Source organism: Ursus americanus, chromosome 11 (genome assembly GCF_024610735.1).
Source record: "Ursus americanus isolate L20-20 chromosome 11, mUrsAme1.1.p, whole genome shotgun sequence".
Classification (NCBI taxonomy): Eukaryota; Metazoa; Chordata; class Mammalia; order Carnivora; family Ursidae; genus Ursus; species Ursus americanus.
In genome coordinates, this window is record NC_142137.1 from 37802902 (window position 1) to 37825584 (window position 22683).

Below are 22683 nucleotides of genomic sequence, written 5' to 3' on the forward strand. Positions count from 1 at the left end.
TAAACAAAAACTTAAAAGTTTTTATTCTTAAATTTAAAAAATTGATAAATTTGTTTTGGTAAGTTCTGTATGTCTTTTAATGAGCAGAACACACTGGCTTACCTCTACTAGCTCCAAAATGTAATTATGACCAGGAATGAAAACCAAAGAAAATGAGGCAGAGATAGAAGAAGGAAGGAGGAAAGGAAACAGGGAGAAATGTTGATTTCCTTTTCTTGGGATTTTTGGAATCCAACATGATTATGTTTGAATGAGCCATTCTGAATTATAAGTTTCCTGAGGATGTCTTGCCCCAAACAGGACAGAACAAAACAAAGTATAGAGCCCATTCACCTGAGTACTGGCAGAGATGATTTTCGTACTAAGCTAAATCTCTGATGGGAAGGGATAGACTAGGTGTCTAGTTACACTTGACAGGTCAAGTCCTCAGTTCAAAACACATTGTGAAGATGACTAAAATTGGAGATATTCCAGAAGTTGGATGACTTAAGACATGAATCATCCCTGAAAACTTAAGATTTCACATTAAGCTCTTCGTCCTGCTGAAACCGGAACAAGGAGAGACAATTTGTTACTGCAGATACCATGTGCAAAATACCTGGTTTCCCATGAGAAACAGTCTTTTCTGGTTTCGCTATGTCTTGTTCTGAAAATAATAAAAAAAAATCTTTTCAGATGTTTAGAAGTTTTATAAATTAACATATGGCGATTTTTTTTTTTCTGTTTCATAGGCTAGTGATTTATTAAGCAGAAAATAACAGACAGATTTCAACAAATGGTCCATGGAGAAAAACTGTTTCTAAATTTTCATGTCTTTTTAATTTGTATGAAAAACTTAAAGGTTTCAATTGCATGAAACAATATACCAAGAATTCTTATATACGTTTAGGTACTTATAATTCCAAAGCATAGGCTGTAATAAAGCATAAATGCCAAAGTATAGATAGCAAATCTACATTACTGAAAACATTTAAAATTTTTTTGTCAAAATTTATTTTGGCAAGATATTTTGACAAGATGAAATTAATATATATACTATGTATTTGAGTTTTTTCAGATGAAGTTCAAAAGGAAACATTTATGTATGAAAAAAACTAGACTCAATTCAACTACCTGTAAAATTGTGGTATTTTATAATAATAACTAAAAGTTTTAAATGGCATTAGGCCTAACTAGAAGTTTTAAATGGTTTTGGGCTTCTGGTTTAAAAAAAAAAATAAAGAAAATGCAAAATGTTTCCATCTGGTAACATTCATCTGCAGCAAAAAAAAAAAAAAAAAAAAAGTACAGTCAGGAAAATAAATCATAAGACAGTACTTAGGGAGTGCCTGGTTGGCTCATTCCAAAGAATGTATGAGTCTTGCTCTCCGGGTCATGAGTTCGAGCCTCATGTTGGCTGTAGACATTACTTAAATAAACAAAAAAACTTGAAAAAATAAATAAAAATAAAAATAAAATAAGACAATACTTAGGCATTTACAAGCCTTGATACATTAAAAATATGTTATTTATAAGAGCAACTAGAATCAAACATGATCAGTTGCTAGGTAAGCTTCGGTGAGAATTAAAGGAGCATCTAAACTTGGATTCTTGAATTTGTTAATATTGAGGAATACTGCTGTGTAATTTCTGTAGTGAAGAAATTGTTTCCATAGAGCCTGAGGGTTTTTTTTAACTTGCCCCAGGTCAGTAGCTAGGTGGTACCAGAGCTAGAACTTAAACACTAAATAGCAATGTAAACTTGGAAAGGTCACCCTGATTTTAGGTCAATGTTACCTCTCAATAAAATGATCGTTAGTCTGGAACAATCTCTGAGTGGGAGTTTTGAGTAAATCAGACATGGGCAGAATCCTAGCTCCAACATTTATTAGCTTGAAAATCTTGGAAAAATAACTTATTTTCTGAAGTTAGTCTATTGAACTGTTTCCACAGACATTAAATAAGGATAGTAATTGTCCTGTTGCATGTCTTTCATAATGATATGTTGGAAATAAAAACTGTATGCTATTTCTAAGCTCATAATAATGTGTTTAATAAGTTCTTGTCTTTTTTTCTTCAAATCCCAGTAGTCTATGATTCTGTGATTTTATAACTCTACTATGTCATTGGAAATAAGCCTACAAATTAAATATGATCACACTAGGTAGGGTTTGAAGGACTCCAAGAGATGTCTCCTGAAACCTAGAGTGTCTGCTGCGGTCCATTTAAAAACATATTCTAGATGTTCTCACTTACAGAATATCCCCATTCTCAACTAATCCAGTCCTAAAAAGCATATAGAGCAACAGAAAAGGAAAAATAATGAGGCTCTGGGAGACTCTGTAAGTCTCCAATGGTGGGTGGTAAATCTCTTTCAGTTCTAAAATGAAGGCAATATCAGTTCTGTATCTACTTAAGAATAAAAATATTTTTACCTGGTTTTGCTTCCTTTTTAACTTGTGACCCTAAAGGGAAAACAAAAGGCAGAAATTTAATAATCTGAAAAAATAAACTAAAGCACAAATTTGTTTCTGGAAATTATTTTATTTTGTTTACCATAATTAAAAAGGCAGAATTTTACTAAAAATTATTTCGGTTTCCTGCTGGTTTGTTAGTGCTGGTCTATTAAACACGCAGTGGTTAATATCATGCAATGTACTTATCTGCCATTAAGCTGTTGCTACTGCTAATTGATTTCAAGTCAAATTTTCTATGTTTTCTCGAGATGATTATTGTGGAGTATAGTTTCAGTGTCAATATAAGTGATTTGATGGCAGGAATAAGAAGAGTATCTTTAAAACATATTTAATTGAGTACTCATATGATTTAGAAATTTAGACAAACACTGTTATGGCTTGAATCATATCCCACAAAAAGATACGTTGAAGTCCTAACTCGTCATACCTCAGAATGTGATCTTATTTGGAAATAGCATTGTTGCAGACGCAATTAACTAAGGTAGGATGAGGTCATACTGGAGCAGGGTGGGTCCTTAATTAATCCAATCTGACTGGTGTCCTTATAAGGACAGGAAAAGAGACACGGAAACAGAGACACACAGGGAAATAAGGCTATGTGAGAATGGAGACAGAGCTTGGAGTGATGGATATACAAGCCAGCAAACAGCAAGGATTGCTCACAAACACCAGAAGCAAGAAAAACTGGGAAAGAATCTCCACATATTTCAAAGAGGGCATGGCTCTGCTGACAACATGACTTTGGACTTTGAGCCTCTAGAACTGTGAGAGAGTAAACTTTTCTTGTTTTAAGCCACCCAGTTTGTGGCCCTTTATTCCAGGTACCGAGGGAAACTAATATCCAGGAGATGGGGGGCTGCTGTAACAAATATATATGAATGCGAAAGTGGCTTTGGAATTGGCTGATGAGTAGAGGCTGGAATATATTTGAGACACTTGATAAAGAAAAAACAAACCCTACATTGCCTTGAAAAGGATATTGGCAGAAATATTGATGAAGTCTATTCTGCTAAGGACTTAAGAAAGAATTAAGGAGAGCTATAAAGAAAGCTTCTGGCAATTTAGAAAATATGTATACCTTCATCAAATACAGACATCAACAAAATGTTGCTGGAAACAGGGATGGTAAAAGTGCTTCTGGTGAGGTCTCAGAAGGAAATGGGCAACATGTTATTGGGTTCTGCAGGAGTGATCTTTGTTATAAAGTGGCAGAGAACTTGGCTGAATTGAGTTCCTCAGTTGGGTGGCAGTGAAACCATGCGCCATGAGATCAATGAAGTTGAAACTAGCAGAAGCTTTAAAACTTGTTTTTCATAGAATGGTTTCCTTCTGGTTAGCTATTACGTTTTTTCAGACTCCACTAACAAATCCTCTAGCTGTCTCCATGGAGGCCTGGACTCAAGGTCCACTGATATGGTTCCAACCTATGAATAAACGAGGCTCTCAATTTCTTCCTGAAATAACAAGCTTAAGCCCCCATCCGGGTTATACCAGCCCTCAGAGCTTGCCCACAGCCTCTTCTCCTCATCCTAAGAGAACCTCCTCATATCAGAGGCTGAACTTTGCCTTGATCTGGTGTTAAGTCTCCATCACAAAGTGAACATGAGATGGATGTTAGATATATGTTTGCTCAGAGCACATACTCCAGCTTCCCTCATGAATAATCATAACTTCCCCACCCTTTCCATCAATAAGTATGTAATCTACTACCCTGACTTTCCCCTTTAAAACCCCCTGCTTCTTAACTAGGAAATTGGGAGATGGTCTTTGGGCCTCAGTCTACCATCTCTCCAGGTTGCCAGCCTTTTGAACAAAGCAACCTTTCCTTTGCCATCGACATTTGTCTCTGCAGTATTGGCTTTCAAGCTGTGAGCAGCCGAACTTGGGTTTCAATAACAGAAGGTAGAATTTGTAAGTGAAGAACATGGATATCTAGCCGAAGAAATTTCCAAGTAAAGTGTGGAAAGTGCAGCCTGATTTCTCCTTGCTGCTTATAATAAAATGTGAAAGGGAGGATAAATTGAGGAGTGAACTGCTAAGCAAAAGGAATCAGCCCTTGATGATTTGGAAAATTCTCCACCTATCGAGACAGTGCGCCCTGAAGACGGGGCCAAGAGAGTGGCTGGACAAACTTGCAGATCCGATCTACCACCTCAGCAGAGGGCAGGAATAGAGATGTAGTTACGGGGAAGGATCTGTGGAGGACCCTCTTGTCTAACGGCTTGGATCATCATGAATCGAATGTGGAACTGGTCATGTTTTTGAGAATTCCATTCAAGTAAAAACAATGCTGTCTGACAGAAATAGAGAGAGAATGAAATGAAAGAATAACAACTATAACAGCAGAGTCACAGACTCAAAAGCCTGGGTCGATGGGAATTCCTTGGGTGAAGAGGGCAGGGTTGCCACCCAGCAGCTACCAACCTACCAGGCCCAGAGGACAGTGTATTCAGCCAAAGAAGATAGTCTCAGCTCCTGACAGCTAATAGAATTTTCCCTGCTATGTTTTGCATTTACTCAGGACCAATACCCCTTCTCCTTTTTTTTTTTCTTTCCCTCTTTTGAAATGGGAATGTTTATCCTAGCCTTTCCTACTGTTTTATTTTGGAAGCAGATAGTTTGTTTTCTGATTTTGCAGATGGAGAGAAATTTTCTTCAAGAAGAATCATACCCTGGGTTTCACCCATAAATGTTTAAGATAATGAGTTTGAGAATTTGAATTGATGAACTTTTGGACTTAGTTGTTGCTAAAATGGTTTGTGACTTTTAGGGATGTTGGAATGAGGTGTATGTGTTTTGTTACATGTAAAGGGCATGCATTTTGGGGGGACCAGAGGATAGGCCTTTGCGGGTTGAATTGTGTCCTCCCAAAAGATAGGCTGAAGTCCCAACCCCAGCACTTCAAAACATGACCTGATTTGGAAATAGGGTCTTTAAGGTGTAATTAGTTACGATGTAGTTATATGGGAGTAGGCTGGGTCCTAAATCTAATATGACTGGTGTTCTTACAAGAAGAGGAGAAAAGGCAGAGATAAAGACACAAAGGAAGAAGATGTCTGTGGAATGATAGAGGCTGAGATTGGAACAACGCAATTTCAGGCTAAGGAACACCAAGGATTGCTCGCAAACACCACAGGCCAGAGGAGGCAGGGAAGGGTTCTTCTCTCCAGGTTCAAGGGAATCATGGCCCTGCTGACACCTTGGTTTCAGACTTCTACCTTCCAGAACTGTGAGAGAATAAATTTCTGCTGTACTAAAATACCCAGTTTGTGGTATTTTATTTTATTACAGCACCCCTGTAACACTAATAGTTGGGAAACATCAACCAAAATTTTAACTGTTTCGAGAATCAGATTTCTGTTCTTTTTTAAAAAGTTTCTGCTACATACTGCAGCCCTCAGAAATATTCATCTCACTCCGGCACGCCCCAAAAAAACAGAAGAATGAGAGGATGTTTTTCTGACAGGATGTCTGTGTCCTATAGTAATCAGCAAAAATAGGGGTTTTGTGGGACTCAACTCAATTAGTCAATTGCTTCTTCTGAATCAGATCAACTTCTCTCAGCAGTTTCTCTTTTGTAAGTAGAATTTTTTCTAGGAATAGGTGGCATAGATAAATGTGTATTATGTTCGTCTTATTTTAAAATAGTTGGTAAAGGATAACATTTTTGTATAATATTTACACTATGACATAACACTGGCAAAGAGGTAATATGCTACTCGTTATAAATATGAAATGCAAATATGAATCTCTATATGAAATATACATACCTGGTTTCTCTTCTTTTTTTACTTGTGTCTCTAAAAATACAGGTGAACATTAATAATGATGATTATGTAAAGATATTTTTTCTGTACTCATCCATATTTCTTTTACATGTTATTCATTATTTTTTAATCTGCCATATTATTTTCTCCTTTTTATAAATGCAGCAAACTGATACAAACAGACAAAGATTCCTCATTATCAATCGTAGTAAGAATTATTTTGAGATAAAATGAAAATGTGAATTAAGATTTTTATGAGAAGTTAATGAAAGGTATTGTTTTGTACCTTCAGTGAACAAAGGTTGAAGGAAAATTTTAGCATAGCATATTCTCAGAAACACTAAGGATATTAGAATTACAAAGGATTTTAGAAATATGAGGATTTTAAGCACATTGTCTACACAAAATAGTTAAGCCTTTGACTTTAAGCAAAATACTCAACTATGATATCAGAGGATGAGTAAAAGCATGTGTTTAAGATTTGTTTTATTTATTTATTTTTTGGCATGCACATAACATACGTGGAGGCTTAGGCTTGACTTCTTTGCCTAGAAAAAGTTTAAAAATGATTAAAGACTGGGTCAGTAAATTGTTATTGAATTGACATTGAATATAATAGAATGTTACATATTCGAAACTCAAAATAAAACAATAAACTCCGACTATTGTTCTTTATTTAAATTCTACAGGATATGTAATTTAATGTCCACACAAAATCACTAATTGAAAAAAAATCATTTTTAAATAATAAAGCTCTTGTTTCAATTTTATTGCACCATTAAAAATAATTTGCTCACAAACTCTTGTGTGCAATGTTAACTTTTAAGTCTAACATTAAGATAGAACACATAATCTTATTTTGAGAAATTACTTCTAACCCTTTATTATTGAAAATAAAAAATATAAGACACATTGTTTTCTTTTCCATTAATATTATTAATGTTATCTGTCCCAGGATAATATATTAAAAATGATTGCTACTGAATTTGAAACTCCAGATGACTAGAAATATATGCTTTTATTGCTTGTTGGATCCCTAGTAAGGATGGGCAATTTTTTAATGAAGGTCAGTTAGTGTATAATTTTGACTTTAGGCCATATGATCTCTTTCACAACTATTCAACTCTGCTGTTGTAAGACAGAAACAACCATCAACAATATGTAAATGAATAGGCATGGCTGTGGTCCAATAAAACTTTATTTATAGAAAAGACTTGTGGTCAGTCTTTAGGCTATTGTTTGTCAACCTCTGCCTTCTCCACAGTCAGTTTTAATTTTCTTTATTTTTTATCTCAACAAGGATTTCAACAGTAAGCAAAAGCATCTTCCTTTGATTCTATATTCCCTCGTAAATATCATCCAGTACCTTTCCATCATTGTTCAGCTCGGCTTCTTGGGAATGTCATCTTTACTTGCTTTTTCTACTTCTGGACTCCCATTTAATCATTAATTCACTAAAATCTGGCTTCTATTTCCACCATTTTATTTATCAGGTCTCTCTGGTCACCAATTCCCCCCTCCACCCCACTTGCCAATACCAATAGATATAACTAATTGTATCAATCACTTTTTTCTTTTTAAATTCCTGTTCACTTGACTTCTGATTAGTTCTCACACTTAAAACTATAGAAAGCAGACAAAATATGTAAAACACTGGCTTTAAACATATTGAATATAGACATCAAAGGACAGCGATTTTTAAGTGATGGGATACAAATGAGGTGTGTCCTATGATTGTCCCAGCTTATGCCTTAAGAGAGTAAGAAGGCCTTAGTGCAGGAATGGAGCTGAATTGATGAGATGGAGCTGGGAGTCTGGAAAGGCCAAGACAGCTAGAGATCACAGGTCAGAGTCATGCAAAGTAGAGAGCTGCAGGGAAAAGAAGAAAAGAGAGAGAAAAAGAGATAAAGAAAGTTCTGGGGATTTGTGGAAGGCCCCCTTGAATCTTCAGATGAGCACTAACCAGCATAGGCTTACAAGGAAACTACTTGAGGCCAGGGAAAGAAACAATGGAAACGATACTGTAGTTCTTCACAGTAAACATTGAAGTTGGGTAGTGTCAGTCTTTCAAGTTTGATCTTGAACTTCAGTATTGTGTTGGCTGCTGTGAGTTTTTGGGTTTTTTTTTTTTTTTTCTATTCCACATAAATTTTAGAATCAGTTTGTCAACATTCATGAAATAACTTGCTGGGATTTTGATGGAAATTGCACTGAATCTATAGATCAAGTGGGTAGCAACTGACATCTTAACAACATTGAATCTTCTACTTCCCAAACATGCAATATTTTGTAATGATGTAGAGATTTTGATTTTTAATTTTTTTTTTTTATGGGAGCTTTGTTCCCTTCACTTTTTATTTGGTTACGTTCTATTTAGGGCTCAGCTCAACCAACTCTTCTTCAGAAAGCCTTTTATCTAAGGTGGTTGGGCTGCATGCCCCCTTTATTCACCACTTATTTTTTAGATCTTTTGATCATTGTTAATCACAATCTATTGTAAATATTAACTTGAACGACTACCTTCCCTTGTAGACTGAGATATCTGAAAACAGATAATGTTTATCCATCACTGAATCCAGGGACCTGGTATAATACCTAATACATGATTACATAGTATGCACTCAATCATAGTTTGTTCATTAAGTAAATAAATGAAATAATTAATGAGAACAAGAGAAGGTAAATAAATGGAGAAATCAGTCAAGAAAAATGAAGTTAGGAAAATGTATGAATTCAGGAATTACATTAGAACACAAAATGCATGTTAAAATTATTACATAGTTCCTTGGACTGGCATGATAATCCACCTCTCAGCTTTCTAGTCTCAGGCAAGGATAAAAAGTGCAATCAAACATAAAATTTACAATGTTTTAAAATATGAATAAGTTTTTAAAGAGAATTCCTAGCATCGCAATTCCTGGTACTGTTACCTGAAGTAAATTTGTTTTATGTGTTCTCAGGGGAATAAAGTAGTATAACGTAGTATAATGTAATAAATAACATCTTAAGAAAAATCCCTACCATAAATACGTAACAGTTTTTACAGAATTCCACCCTCTGCTCTCACCATGGACCAAGTACACTATACCAAGCCCAGTCCAATGAGAGAAATGTTATTTTGGGCTCAGTCATTGTGGCTCAGGTATATAGCTATGAACTCTGCCTAAATGTAAGGATAAAAGCAAAGTTACAGAGACTCTCGGCAGTGACATTTGGAGTACTGAACGCTCATGTTTCCTTCTGAGAATCTAATAAATCTATTGACATAAGCCTAAGAAACATGCATGAATACACATTAAAAACACAAACACACACAAATTGTGTGCAAATATAAGGTTGTTCAATTACGCCCTTGAAGCCAAGCTAAATTAAGAAAATCTTGATTTGAAAGTTCTACTCATTCTTACAATCAGGTTGTGACAAATACTGGACAACTATTTATTTCCACGGAGCTGTTTAATTATGAAATCTGGGTTTCAGGGTTGTTTTTTAAAAATATTTTATTTATTTATTTGAGAGAGAGAGAGAGATCACGAGCAGCGGGAGGGGCAGAGGGGGACATAAACTCCCCGTTGAGCAGGGAGCTGCACCCGACTGGATCCTGGGCCTTGAGATCATGACATGAGCAGAAGGCAGACACTTAACCGATTGAGCCACCCAGGCGCCCTCGGGGTTGGTTTTTACATGCCCTCTCCCATATGTATTTATTTCCAAGTCAATTTCAGTTGCAGCCTACATTATCTCTCTAATTATTCTGCTCTTCTCTTTACATTCTGCCTTATGGATTTCATTGTGTTTCCCCAAAAGTTATTTTGAAGTCCTAAGGCTCAGTACCTTGTGAATATAACGTTATTTGAAAATAGGGTTTTTGCAGATAAAATTAAGATGAGGTCATTAGGTAGGGTGCATCCTAATCTAATATGACTGGAGTCCTTATAAGAGAAGGAGAAGAGACACAGAAATGGACATGCATAGAGAGAGGGACGATAATGTGAAGACATACAGGGAGAATACCATGTGATGACAGAGGTGGAGATTTGAATGATGTTTCCACAAGCCAAAGAATACCAAGGTCTGCTGGCAATTCCAGAAGTTAAGGGAAAGGTATGGAACAGATTCTCCTTCAAACCTTCATAGAGAGCATGGCCCTGCCTATATTTGGTTTTTGGACTTCTGTCTCTAGAATGATGAGAGAATAAATTTCTATTATTTCAAGCCACCCAGTTTGTGGTACTTGTTACCATAGCCCTAGGAAACAAATACACTATGCCAGTACTTTAGTCCAGCCCACCACTGCTTCTCCCCATAATTACCATGAACATCCAACCTGGTCATGAAAACATAGGCTTTCTTCCCTCACTCTTCTTTTTTTTTTAAGATTTTATTTATTGATTTGACAGAGAGACAGCCAGCGAGAGAGGGAACACAAGCAGGAGGAGTGGGAGAGGAAGAAGCAGGCTCCTAGCAGAGAAGCCTGATGTGGCTCGATCGCAGAATGCTGGGATCACACCCTGAGCCGAAGACAGAAGCTTAACGACTTCGCCACCCAGGCGCCCCTCTCCCCTCACTCTTCTTTCAACTTTGTAGCCAGAGAGATTTTCCAGAATGCATGTGCAATCATTTCACATATCACATCTCACCGTAAAGCATGGACCATCTTTGTGAACTCCAACTGCCTCTGCCTGGTCTGTGAGGTTATTAATGAGTCAAATCGCTGCATCTCATTACCCTCTCCTTTCTCTTCACCATTTTGTACTCTATATTCAAGCCATACTGAAGTATTGTATTTCTAAACACTAACTTAAGGTGTCTTTTCTCTCTGGGCTTATATGTCTTATATGTTGATCTCCCTGTCTAGAACATTTATCCTCTTTTTAATCCGGCTGAAACTCATGTATTATTCAGATATTATCCAAAAAATAAGCTATTATAGATAGCTTTCCCTTAATCCCTCAGACTGAGTTGGGTACACCTTTCATATTCCAATAGTATTACCTCTCTTTATATATATTTTTATAATTAATAATACTGTATTGATGCATGTTTACTTATCTCCTCCAATATCCTGTAACTTTCATATAAGCAAGAATTGTAGTGCTTCTAAAGCTTAGCATGGTTCCTGACATATTGGAATTTATCAATAAATGTATGTTGACTAAATTAAATGAATACCTACTATGCACATATTCTCTACCAGCAACTGAGTGCTGTACTGGAAGCCTCTCATCAGAAGCCTGCTGGGGTACATGCCTCACTATAAGACAATGAGACCATTGCTGCTGTCAGGTTAGAGGCTGACTTAGGGAAGGACCAGTATTGTACTCCAAATGGGTAAATTAGCTTAAGGGAACAAAGTTTACTTTCTAGCAAAGATAACTTAAACTCAAAAAAAAGGGGGGGGGGGGAACCGGATATAACCAAATGTTCAGTCCCTAAAGTCCTAATAAATGGAATTACTAACTTTAAGTCACACCTCATTTGATTAACTTGTTACTTCTAACTAATTGAGGTGAATGCAGTAAAGGCTATTTACTGGTAATCCTATTAAATATTGTATGGGATGTGGATAATAAATCTTATATTATTCATGCAATGATTAGGTAACAGTTCCAATTGCTCCTGATAACCAACTCTAGGTCATGACCCTAGAACTATGTCATTTTCAGGAGTCACATATGTTTCCTACAATGAAGAACAAGTATGCCTTGCTCAATGGGTATCAGTTCTTTAAGATACAGGTAAAAACAAACAAAAATAAAGAAAAGAGAGCAATATACATCCCTGTGTTATGCCACTGGATATTATATTTTCTGATATATCTAATCATTTGATCAGAAATAAGTTATTTCTGACGTGGTAATATATTATTATCTAATATACCAATGAATTATTTGTACAGATTTTTCGCTCTCAATGAAATATTAACAGTCAGGTTTTATGTATGCATCAATAGCCAAAGGTCTATATTGAGCATAGATCTATATAGCTTAGTGTAATAACAATTCTGGCCCAAGAAATTGTTAATGTGAGTAATATCAATAAAGGCTTTTAAATAATCTGCTTATAACAAATTTCTCTCTTAGTTGATTGTTTAACATTGATCAATAATGGAATAATTTCATTTAATAATCTTCCTTTTTTTAAAAAAAAAAGATTTTATTTATTTATTTATTTGACAGAGGGGGAGAGAGAGAGAGGGAGAGAGCATAAGCTGGGGGAGTGGCAGGCAGAGGGAGAGGGACAAGCAGGCTCCCAGCCAAGCAGGGAGCCCAATGAGGGGCTCAATTCCAGGACCCTTGGGATCATTACCTTAGCCAAAGGCAGACGCTTAACCGACTGAGCCACCCAGGCACCCATTTAATGATCTAATTCACACATCCAAAAATACCTTTAACATATCTTAAACATATAGTTATCAAATTACTATCTTATTTCATTAATGAAGTAATTTTTTCTGTGTACTATGTTTATCTTAAACTCTCTAACCATCTCTACAATATGTTAGATATATAACAAAACCAATCAAAAGTATCCTAAAGCCTACTCATTTTGAGGTCATTCAGATTTTAATTTCAAAACTAAGAAAAATAAAATTCACAAGCAGTAGGAAACTGAACTTTTGTGAATTTATTCAAAAAATTCATGATTTGATTAATATCACACAAACTGCCTCATTATTGGATCTAATGAGCAAATTAGTTCCCTCCATATGGATTTATTATACTTTAATTTAGTCAAGACAATTCAGATGAATATCATAACATTTGAATTTTGTAAAATGCTTAAATGTAGCATTATTTTAGACATATAATATTTCTGAAGATCTTGGAAAATTTTTACTTAAATAATCTAATACAGTATCATTAAATAAGACCATTAAATTTCAATATAAGGTAAGAATCTGATATAAAACCAGTAGGAACTTATAAATTTTACAACATATAATGTGAGAATTTTAAAATTGGAGGGATCTTAGAAATCATTTCAAACACTTTCTTGTTTTCCCAAATAAACACATAAAGCTTCATAAACTATCCAGGGTATATGTGTGTTATGTTTCTGTGCATTTTCCCTCTGAGGTATCCTTGTCAGTTTAGGTCCTAGAGGAGTGGTTCCCAAACTGGGGTTCCTGGAGCAGCAGCAGCAGCACTTGGGAACTTGTTAGAAATACAAATTCTTGGGCTTTATCCCACATGTACTGAATCAGAAACTTTGGGGGTGGGGCCCAGGAATTTGTCTTTTAACAGTTTTTCTCGGGTGATTTTAATGACCACTTAAGTGTGAGAACCATTGTCCTACAGGGATAAAATAAACATTTGCCAAGTTAGAGTGCATATGAGACTGATTTTTTTTTTTTTTTTGAGAGAGAGAGACCGTGAGGATGCTCACATGCATATGTGCATGGTGGTGGAGGGGCAAAGGGCAAGGGAGAGAGAGAATCTCAAGCAGATTCCCTGCTGAGCCCCGAGCCCCACATGGGGCTTGATCTCAATCCTGAGATCATGAACTGAGCCAAAATCAAGTCGACTGCTTAACCAACTGAGCCACCCAGGGGCCTGGAGGCTGATTTTTTAATGACTTGTAATAATCAGTGGATACAAAGCACAGAAGGAATAGTGCTAAGAAGTCTTGATAGTTAAATCTCACCACTAAAATCTAAATGTTTTCCAGCGTTATTGAGATATAATTGATATACTACATACGTAAGTTTAAGGTGTACAACTTGAGAAGGATTTTCATTAAATCTTCTTTAAATGTTTGGTAGAATTTATCAGTGAAACCTATCTGATCCTGGGCTTTTCTTGGGAGGTTTTTGATTATTGATTCAACCTCGTTATTGTTCTGTTCAGATTCTCTATTTCTTCATGATTCAGCTTTGGTGGTTGTATGCATGTAGGTATTTATCTGCTTTTCCTAGGTTGTTCAATTTTTTGACATATAATTGTTCATAGTAGTCTTATAAGATTCTTTGTATTTCTGTGGTATCAGAATAATGTCTGCTCTTTCATTTATAATTTTATTTATTTGGGTCCTCTCCCTTTTTTCTTAGGAAAGATTTGTCAATTTTGTTTACCTTTTCAAAGAACCAACTCTTGGGTTTGTTCATTTCTTTTCTATTGTTTTCCTATTCTCTATTTCATTTATTTCTGCTCTAAACTTCATTACGTCCTTCCTTCTAGTAACTTTGGGCTTAGTTTATCCCTCTATTTGTAGTTGGAGGTTAAAGTTAGGTTGTTTACTTGTGACCCTTCTTTTTTCTTAATGTAGGTGTTTATGTCTATAAACGTCCCTCCTAGAACTGCTTTTGCTGCATCCCACACATTTTGGTACAAGTGTTGTGTTTCCCCTCATATGAACTTCCAGTTCATTTGTTTCAAGATTTTTTTTTAATTTCCTTTTTGATTTCTTCTTTGATCCATTGAAGAGTGTGTTGTTTAATTCCACACATCAGTGAATATTCCAGTTTTCCTCCTGTTGTTGCTTTCTAGTTTCATACCATTGTGATTGGAAAAGATACTTGGTATGATTTCAATCTTCTTACATTTGCTAAGACTTGTTTTTTGACCTAACCTGACCTATCATGGAGAATGAACTTGAGAAGATTGTGTAATCTGCTGCTGTTGAGTGGAATGTGTTCTGTATGTCTGTTAGGTGCATTTGGTTATGATAGATTCTACATTCAATGTCTTCTTATTGGTTTTCTCTCATGATGATCTATTCATTGTTGAAAGTGGAATATTGAAGTCCTCTACTAGTATTGCATTGTTGTCTATTTTTCCTTTCAGTTCTTTTAATATTTGTTTAATATATTTAGTTGCGCCGCCTATGCTGGATGCATTCATGTTTGCAAAAGTTTTATTCCCTTTTCAGAAATGACACCTTTATCATTATATAATAGCTTTCTTGTCTTTCTTATAGCTTTTCTTAGTCTATTTTGCCTAAGCATACCTACCTTTGGTCTCTTTTGGTTTCCATTTGTTTGAAATATCTTTTTCCACTCCTACACTTTGAACTTATCTGTGTCCTTAATGTTGAAGTGAACCTCTAATGTTGGCAGGCAGCATAAAGCTGGGTTATGTTTGTTTGGGTTTTTTGGTTTTTTGTTTTTTGTTTTACCCATTCAGTTCCTCTATGCCTTTTGAATGACGAATATAATCCACCTTCATTTAAAGTAATTATTGATAGGTAAGGACTTAGAAATGCCATCTCTCTGCTTTCTGTCTTTTTTGTACTTCCTGTGTTCTTTCCTTTCTTGCTTGCTGCCACTCTTTGTGAATTGATGATTTTCTGTAGTGGTATGCTTTGATTCTCTTCTATTTATCTTCTCAGGTATTTCCTGTAGTGTTTTGCTTTGTGGTTACCATGCAGCTTCCATAAAATATCTTATAAATATAACAGTCTTTTTAAAAGTGATAACAGCTTGCTTGCAGTTGCATATAAAAACTCTACCTTTTTATTCCCCATCGCCGTATTTTATGTGGGTGGGCAGGCCTTGTGTATGGGTCCATCGGGAATAGGCGGGTGCATGGATTTGTGGGCGGGGTTGCTGACTATGTGCCAGGGACCACTGGGTGAGCCTGGCATCTGGGTCTTAGGAGATGGCCCAGTGCTGGGACAGTTTGGGAGTCTGGTTTCACAGAAGCCAGCCTAGAGGCTGGGGCCATGTGAGCTGGCCTGGTCCTGGGGCAAGACAGGAGCCTAGGTCTTTGGGAGCCAGTCCAAAACCTGGGATGTTAAAAAGCCACCGGATGACTTGGTACTGAGGCAGGGCAGGAGATTGGGTTCACGGGAGCCCAGTTGGAGCTGGGGCTATTGGAGTTTGCCTGGTTTGGGATTAGGCTAGGAGTCTTGGTCCATGGGAGATTGCTTAGAGCCTGAGGTTGCAGGTGCCAACCTGGTGCTGGGGCAGGCTTAGATCCTGGGGTCTGTGGGAGTTGGCTGGTGCTGGGATGGGCCAGCAGCAGATTCATGGGAACCTGCTAGGAATCTTGTGTCATGGTTGCTGCCCTGAGGCTGTGTGAGCTGGTCAGTGCCAGGGTGGGCTGGGAGCCTAGTACCTTGGGAGCCACCTAGGACCTTGAGAGTCAGCCTGGTGCTGGCACAGGCCAATGCTGGGGTCTGTAGTGAAGCTGGGTGCTCCCTTCACTCTCATTCTTCCACAGGGAGGGTGTCTCTTTCTGTGCTAAGCTGCCCAGGTATGGAAGAGGGGGTGGGGTGCTACATTCCTCACCTGGAATCCTTAGGTCTTGTGGAAGTATTTTTGTGTATAGTTTACAAATTGATGTTTTGAGGAAGGAATGGACACTAGAAATTTCTATACTGCTGTCTTACGGTTATTTCCACATGTTCTTTAGCTCTTTTACATTCTCAGTTTCATGATCTCATACATTCAGTTAAGAGACAATATTGCACCAGTTTAAAATCTGATGAAGCTTCATAGGAAAATACATCTGCAGATATCTGAATGAATAAAGTGCATATGTATGTCTGTTTATACATGGTCTAAGCCTATATCTTCCCTAAGGTCCATATTTAGACAATAGAAAGTGTAAGGACAGTGTAGATTGTTTGTTGGAGGAGAATTCTATAAGGCAGTGGTTCTCAAACAATAGCATAACCTGGGAACTTATTAGAAATGTACATGCTGAACCCCACCCCTGACCTCCAGAATCATAAACTCTGGGGGTAAGCCCAGCCCTCCAGGTGTATCAGACACACGGTGAAATTTGAAAGTCACTGTTTAATAACTATGATTACATTTGTTAATAGTATTCATTTAACAAAATCTATGGCTATTTTTTTTTTTGCAATTTTGAGTCCCAGCTAATTGTATATGTCATATTTCAGCAAATAAGGCTTAATTAGAGTCAAAGAGAAAGGTTTCAATCTACTGAGACATAAATGGATAAAGCTAAAAAGCAGAACATGTTTATGATGATTCCGGTGTGTCAACTTTTCAATATAGATGACAGTAATATTCTCTTCAGATGTTTGTGATTCTATAAAGGTTGTGATATGAAATCAAATTCATATAATGCAAGAATTTTTTATTTTCACAAAGGAAAACAAATCATTGTAATTCTGGTTCTCATGGAGATAGTAACTGGCTCCATATCACAGAACATGTTTCAAAAAGTAAGAAGCAATATAACAGGTATATATATATACATATATTTGCTTATTTTATTTACAGGAATTTGTCTTCTTATATTTTTATTCTTATATTCTTATATTTTTATTAGAGCTTTTATATTTTTTGTATTTTCTAAACTTGAATTTTATTAAAAACAAATGAAATTATCAATGTAATATTTCCCATTTCTACTTCTATTATGCATTGACTTAAAAAATGCTCATATTCAATGAATAAAAAAGGAAGTTAAAGGAAAAAATGAGTCAAAAATATTCTAAAATATTAGACACATGAATGATAGAAATCATAACAGTTTAAAATTACGTAAAAGAATAAATAGCATGTCTACATCTATTATATACTAAGGAAATTTTTAAAGTAACATCTAATGAAAAATAATAAAATCTTGACTTAGTATAATCAGAAACTATTAATGTGTAGTGTGCTGGGATAAGCAATAGGTAAGAGGTCTTAAGGGTTGAGTTTGGTTCTCTAAAACACTCATTTGCTGTGGAAACTTGACATGGCCATTTAACTTGCTTGTTTTTTCATTTTTTACAAAAAGAAAAGAAATGGAGGAAGTTAAATTAGATGGTTTCTAAGATTTCATCCAGGTGAAGTGATATAATTATGTTAAATGTTAATTTAAATCTAAATAGTAAATCATTTCCAAAGGAGACACAATTTATAATCAACCTGAAAAGTTGCAGCATTAATTTCTTTCGGGCTTATTGCTCTTTAATAAATCTGTTTGCTCAATTCCTAATAGATTTTCTGCTGTTGGAAGCATGTATAAGTCTAAAGGCAGAAGAACAAACCTTGTTTCTAAGACCAGTGAGTCTGTTGCAGATATAATATATCTATTTACACAGCTATTTAGTACAGAGCAGAAACTGGCTCTGCTATAGATTTAAATCTTAACCAGAAAGAACTATCAGACAGGCACTTTACCTTTTAAATTGACTTGAAGATTAATATCCCAACTTTGTAGCATATATATTGAATAAGCAAGCCATTTGGAGGAGGCAAGAAAATATCATAAGGACTTTTCTGGGATGCTTGAACCAGTTCAGAAACCTTATTATATTTTACTAGAAGCCATTATTGCTCAGCTACATGTTTTATGAGGTTTTATAATCTTTTAATTAACAAAATTAAAATGGAAGAAGTTTAAACGTTAATACATAAAATATATTATAAAACTCTAAAAGGAATTGCTGTTTGACTTGTATATGAATTTGAGTAAACATTCCTTTCTCTTCTTTTACCTGTGGACGTGTTTACATACAGAGGCAATCTTTTTTTATCAAATGTATTATATAAGGTTATTTGGTTGACAATACCATATTATCATTTATGCAACATTTACAAATATATTTTTAGAGATTTAATGTAAAATTATATGAAGATTAGCATCATATATGTAGTGGTATAAATCAGAAAAAGAAATTACAAATAATGCTTTGAAAAGTGACCTTTAATTTTCTCAAAGCCACTTGGTAAGCAAGAATTGCCTCTCACAATTGGAACTAAATTTCTGGAAGAATTTTTGGTTTACGTTAGGACCATTGCCTGAAATGCAGTCTGGTGGTAAGAAGTAAAAATATTTTTCATGGTGTCCTTTCATTTTAAAAGCAGCAATATTTGGCAGTATATTGAGATACAGTTTATATAGTTCTTTAAGGCTTACCATATTTTGATCTGTGGTAATATGGCCCCTAGATACATGAAGCCAGTGACATTCATATACAGAAATGACTTTTCCATCTTTATTGGCTTTGCATTGGGCTAAATTTTCTAGGTGCCAATTATTTTGCTAAATTTCTTGAGGCTGTACTACAATAAATTTCTATGGAAACTTTTTTGTTATTCAAGAAGCTACCCTTGACCACTCTGTTCACAAGCCCTCCATTATCTTTTATTTTGCCTTAAACAAGCGGTGAGGGTATCTTGGGGTCCTACTCCTTGATGTTTAAAGGGATTTAAAGTGATGTTAATTAAACTGTTCCTGGCAAATGTTTTGTTGGCACAATGATTAGGTGTGAGAGATGAGAGGAAGTTAATAGAGAACCAATGGAAAGAGGAAGTTAATCAGAACCATCACTTTGAAGTTTTTTTTATTTCTTGATAGGGAACTTAATATAACAGTGACAGCACACCATGATTATTCACTATTCAATCATTCATTTAGTAAGTGATCACCTAGCATTTAGTAAATGTTAAGCACTTGTCTCCTAAGAATATTTAGCCTATAAGGCTCACTTATTAATTGAAAAACTGAATTCTCAGGGATGAACTTAATTCTGGAGACAGTCATAATAATTATATTTGGCTGAAATGCCATGCTAGGTACCTCCCTTTAAGGGTATAGAAAGGATATCAATTCTGATATCATATATATACTTTGAACAGTTGGGAGAAAATAAAAGATATAAGGATAAATGGTTTTGCTCCACTATTGACTCACATATCACACTTTCTAAAGAAAAAACTTTTCCAAACACATTCCCTATATTGGTAAATGATATTACATTCCATCTACAGTTTCAATCAGGAGGCTGGAAATCATCCAACATTCTTCTCCATCCTTTGCTATCCCTATTCAGCTCTTAACAGAGCCCTGTTGATTCCATTTTCTAAATGTATCTTGAGTGTACTTCCACTTGTTTATTTCCTTCTCAGTTTCTGCCTGTATTAGAGACTCAACTATATCACTTTCCTTCCCCATCATATCACTCGATGTTTTTGCCTCTTCTTGCCTCTTTTCACCATACCATGCTCATTTGTCAAGTCTCGGATTAGCTGTTGTCTCCTTCTGGAAGCCTTTCCTGGTCTCTTTCCAGTTTATCTTATGTGCTTATGCTATGTCAGAAGAAAGAAATAGCTGTTTCCTCAATCATTTCTTGGATGACCAAAGCCCAGAAATCACACATCAAGTGAGACAGCAGCTGGTCAATGTCAACCAGTGCCCAGTAAGTGTGAGGACCTCACGGCCAGTCAGACAGCAACCATCCAAAAATATAACTCCATTCCAAAATAGCCAATTTTTTGGTATGAGAGAAGCTTAATGTTTTTCTTCCCTGGAGACAATGGCAGCAATAGCTGTCTATGAAATCTGTAATAGTACATCTCAAATTTTAATGTACATACTAGTGATTTTGTTAAAATCCAAATTCTTACTCAGCAGTTATTGATAAGACCCAAGACTATATATTTCTAACAAGCAAGCAGGCGATGCTGCTGTTGTTTTGACGCCCACACTTGCAACAGCAAGGGCATAGATGATAAACTCGTATTTTACTGTTTTCATAGATTCAAAAGTACCTTCACATATATTATATCACACGAGTCTCACAATAAGTCTGTTAGGTTGGCATGAGGTGCATTGGTGGTAGTAACTCTATTTTAAAGGTGAAGAAAAAGAGATTCAGCACTTAAGAGATTTGTTGTCAATCACGCCACATCTATTGTCTTAGAGCGCCTCTTTCTAGACCGTCCTTCCACCGTTAGTCTTTTACGTTTAAAAAACTGCCTCTACATGTCCTATATCACAAACCAAGACGTATGTCAAAAATATATTTTTAAAAATATGAACCAATGCCTTTCTTTCCCTAAAGATGATTTTGTCAACATGTGGTGGCTATGGTGGCTTTTGAATGATTTCCTGTTTCAGAAATTAGAGAAGACTAAACAGTTCCCAGCAGAGATAAGATCGGAGCTTAGATACAAAGTTAGAAGAAACCCCTTCAATAATTATGGATACCACACCATATGGTAGAGGAAAACGTATGTAAACAGACCAAGGCTGGGGAACTCATGGTGTGTGTTTATAGACAGAATGGTGGCGGGTGGGAAAGTAAGCTGCCAAGATTGGAGGCAAGGTTTATAGGTAAGATGTTTTTAACCTGGACCTGAAGTGAAGGAAAAATATTCAAAGACAATTTTGGATAAACAAAATTCTGCAGATCTGGTCATCTTAAAATGTCTGTGTGGGTGCAGGTGGAGCAGTGGTAGTGGTGAGTAGACAAAAGGAGGAAATATGTGAGGGCAGTAAAATGTAGTGGCAGAGAATCTAGCTCTGTTCCCTGAAGATACTCATTTAGAAAAGATAACTAGCACAGGTGTGTGTTGTTGGGCCTGTCTGTGAAGAGGAGATGGAAATAAGAGGATTAAGTCACGGTTTGTTTATTCAGGCAAGAGATGACGAGAGCTAAAACTATGGTCTTACCAGGAAAGAAAACAAAGGGGGGAGCACGCATTTGGGAGATACGTAACTTGATACCTAATTGGACACCGGGTTCTGAAAGACAAGAAGCTGCAAATGACTCAGAAGTTTAAGTCCATGTAACTGAATGGTGACACATGAGTTCCATTTCTTGAGATAAGGAACAACAACAGTAACAACAAAAAGACAATGGAGACGCTGTTGAGTTCACTCTTAAACAAAGTGATGTGTAGGCAGAATAACCCAGTGGAAATGTTTGTTAGACAGTTAGAAATTCAGCTATAGGACTCCGAAGACTTTGTTTATGAATATTAATATTCTTGATAAGTAAGAAAAATAATTTATTGCTTATTACTTATGCAAGCCTTTTTTGTTTTTAATTATATTGCTACTTATAATTAATATCCATTGCTTCCCTAAAAGAACACTTAGCTATTCTCCAATTACCTAATGAAATGCATGTCCCATTTGCCTTCATTTTCTTTGGCAGGTAAAAAACAAAGGAATTTCTTTTTTTTTTTTTTTATTAATAATGATTTTTTATTATATTATGTTAGTCACCATACAGTACATCCCCGGTTTTCGATGTAAGGCTCGATGATTCATTAGTTGTGTATAACACCCAGTGCACCATGCAATATGTGCCCTCCTTACTACCCATCACCGGTCTATCCCATTCCCCCACCCCCCTCCCCTCTGTAGCCCTCAGTTTGTTTCTCATAGTCCATAGTCTCTCATGTTTCATTCCCCCTTCTGATTACCCCCCCTTTCTTTATCCCTTTCTTCCCCTACTGATCATTCTAGTTCTTATGTTCCATAGATGAGAGAAATCATATGATAGTTGTCTTTCTCTGCTTGACTTATTTCACTAAGCATTATCTCCTCCAGTGCCGTCCATGTTGTAGCAAATGTTGAGAACTCATTCTTTCTGATTGCTGAGTAATATTCCATTGTATATATGGACCACAACTTCTTAATCCAGTCATCTGTTGCAGGGCATCTCGGCTCCTTCCACGATTTAGCTATTGTGGACATTGCTGCTATGAACATTGGGGTGCATATGGCCCTTCTCTTCACTACATCTGTATCTTTGGGGTAAAC

At 36.0% G+C, this 22683-nt stretch overlaps 1 protein-coding gene across 12 annotated transcripts in view; it reads right to left on the bottom strand.

Moving 5' to 3' along the window:
* The window catches only part of TRDN (triadin), a 355819-nt gene that overhangs the window by 40654 nt on the left and 292482 nt on the right, over nt 1–22683 (bottom strand). For all 12 annotated transcript variants that reach the window (XM_087865452.1, XM_087865446.1, XM_087865444.1 and 9 more), the window contains 4 exons: nt 6745–6771; nt 6227–6256; nt 2415–2444; nt 599–646 (listed from right to left, as the gene is read on the bottom strand). In XM_087865452.1, the coding sequence (XP_087721578.1) occupies nt 599–646; nt 2415–2444; nt 6227–6256; nt 6745–6771 (135 nt within the window). The remainder of the gene's footprint in view (nt 1–598; nt 647–2414; nt 2445–6226; nt 6257–6744; nt 6772–22683) is intronic.